Genomic DNA, 1,030 nt, shown 5'->3' with positions numbered 1-1,030 from the left:
ATGCGCTGAAGGGGCGTGTGCCACCCGGCGACAGCCCACCAGGCAACGGCTCAGGCCCAAGGCACATCAATGACTCCCCCTTTGGGACCCTGCCAGGCTCAGCTGAGCCCCCACTGACCCCACTGCGGCCAGAGGGCTCTGAGCTTCCAGGATTCCCCACTTCAGGCCCTCGCCGGAGGCCGGGATGTTCCCGCAAGAACCGCACCCGCAGCCACTGCCGTCTGGGCCAGGCGGGCAGTGGAGGCAGTGGGACTGGTGACTCGGAGGGTTCAGGTGCCCTACCCTGCCTGGCCTGCAGCCTCGCACCCCTGGGTTTGGTGCTGGTGCTGTGGACGGTGCTGGGGCCCTGCTGACCCCCCAATGTGAGCACATGCCGGCAGCCAGCGTGTACATACGGGGTCTCCCTTCACCCGCCAGCCAGCACTGGGCAGCAGGCCCTGAGGGCAGGCCAGGCCCTCCCTGACAGACACCTCCTGCCCGCCACCCCCCTCTCCACCCCATCATGTTTACAGGGTTCAGTGGTGGCGTTTGTTCCAAAACGCCGCCTCCCACCCAGATCGCGGTATATAGAGATATGCATTTTATTTTACTTGTGTAAAAATATCGGACGACGTGGAATAAAGAGCTCTTTTCATATGCTGTAGCCTCTCCGACTAGGGCGCTGTGGGTGGTGGCAGCAGGGATGGGCGGTGGCAGCAGGGGTGGGTGCTGGAGGTGCTGCCCCTCCCCCATCACAAGGCTGGCAGGAAGGGGAGGTACCCGGACACCAGGACAATATGGCACCCTGCTACCCAAAGCACGTGGACAGAGCCTGGCTTGCTCCCCAAGAACAGGGAGAATTGGCCGGGCCCACAGGTCTGGACGTGGCAGCCTCTGTAGAGACATCCGCTCTGGGCCTTCCACCCTGGTCCAGGGTGAGGTAGCCCCAGGAGGAGGTGGCAAGTTAGGAAGGAGGTAACTTAAGTCCAGGAGATCCCTGCTCCCACTGCTGAGGGTGAGCAGAGGGGGTTGGCCCTGAAGGGAGGCTGGG

At 63.5% G+C, this 1,030-nt stretch overlaps 1 protein-coding gene across 1 annotated transcript in view; it reads left to right on the top strand.

Moving 5' to 3' along the window:
- RTN4R (reticulon 4 receptor) overlaps positions 1-639 on the top strand; it is a gene marked incomplete at its 5' end in the record, with an annotated part of 1,623 nt that extends 984 nt beyond the window's left edge. Inside the window, 1 exon segment of the mRNA XM_008059711.2 lies at positions 1-639. This exon segment is cut by the window's left edge and continues 21 nt beyond it. Coding sequence (XP_008057902.2) covers positions 1-353 — 353 coding nt within the window.
- Positions 640-1,030: the final 391 nt, after the last annotated feature.

The sequence above is a fragment of the Carlito syrichta genome, unplaced genomic scaffold (genome assembly GCF_000164805.1).
Source record: "Carlito syrichta isolate Samal-C Ts95f unplaced genomic scaffold, Tarsius_syrichta-2.0.1 Scaffold304335, whole genome shotgun sequence".
NCBI classification, from domain to species: domain Eukaryota; kingdom Metazoa; phylum Chordata; class Mammalia; order Primates; family Tarsiidae; genus Carlito; species Carlito syrichta.
Note: the sequence above shows the minus strand (reverse complement) of the source record. Positions and strands in the feature narration are given on the sequence as shown.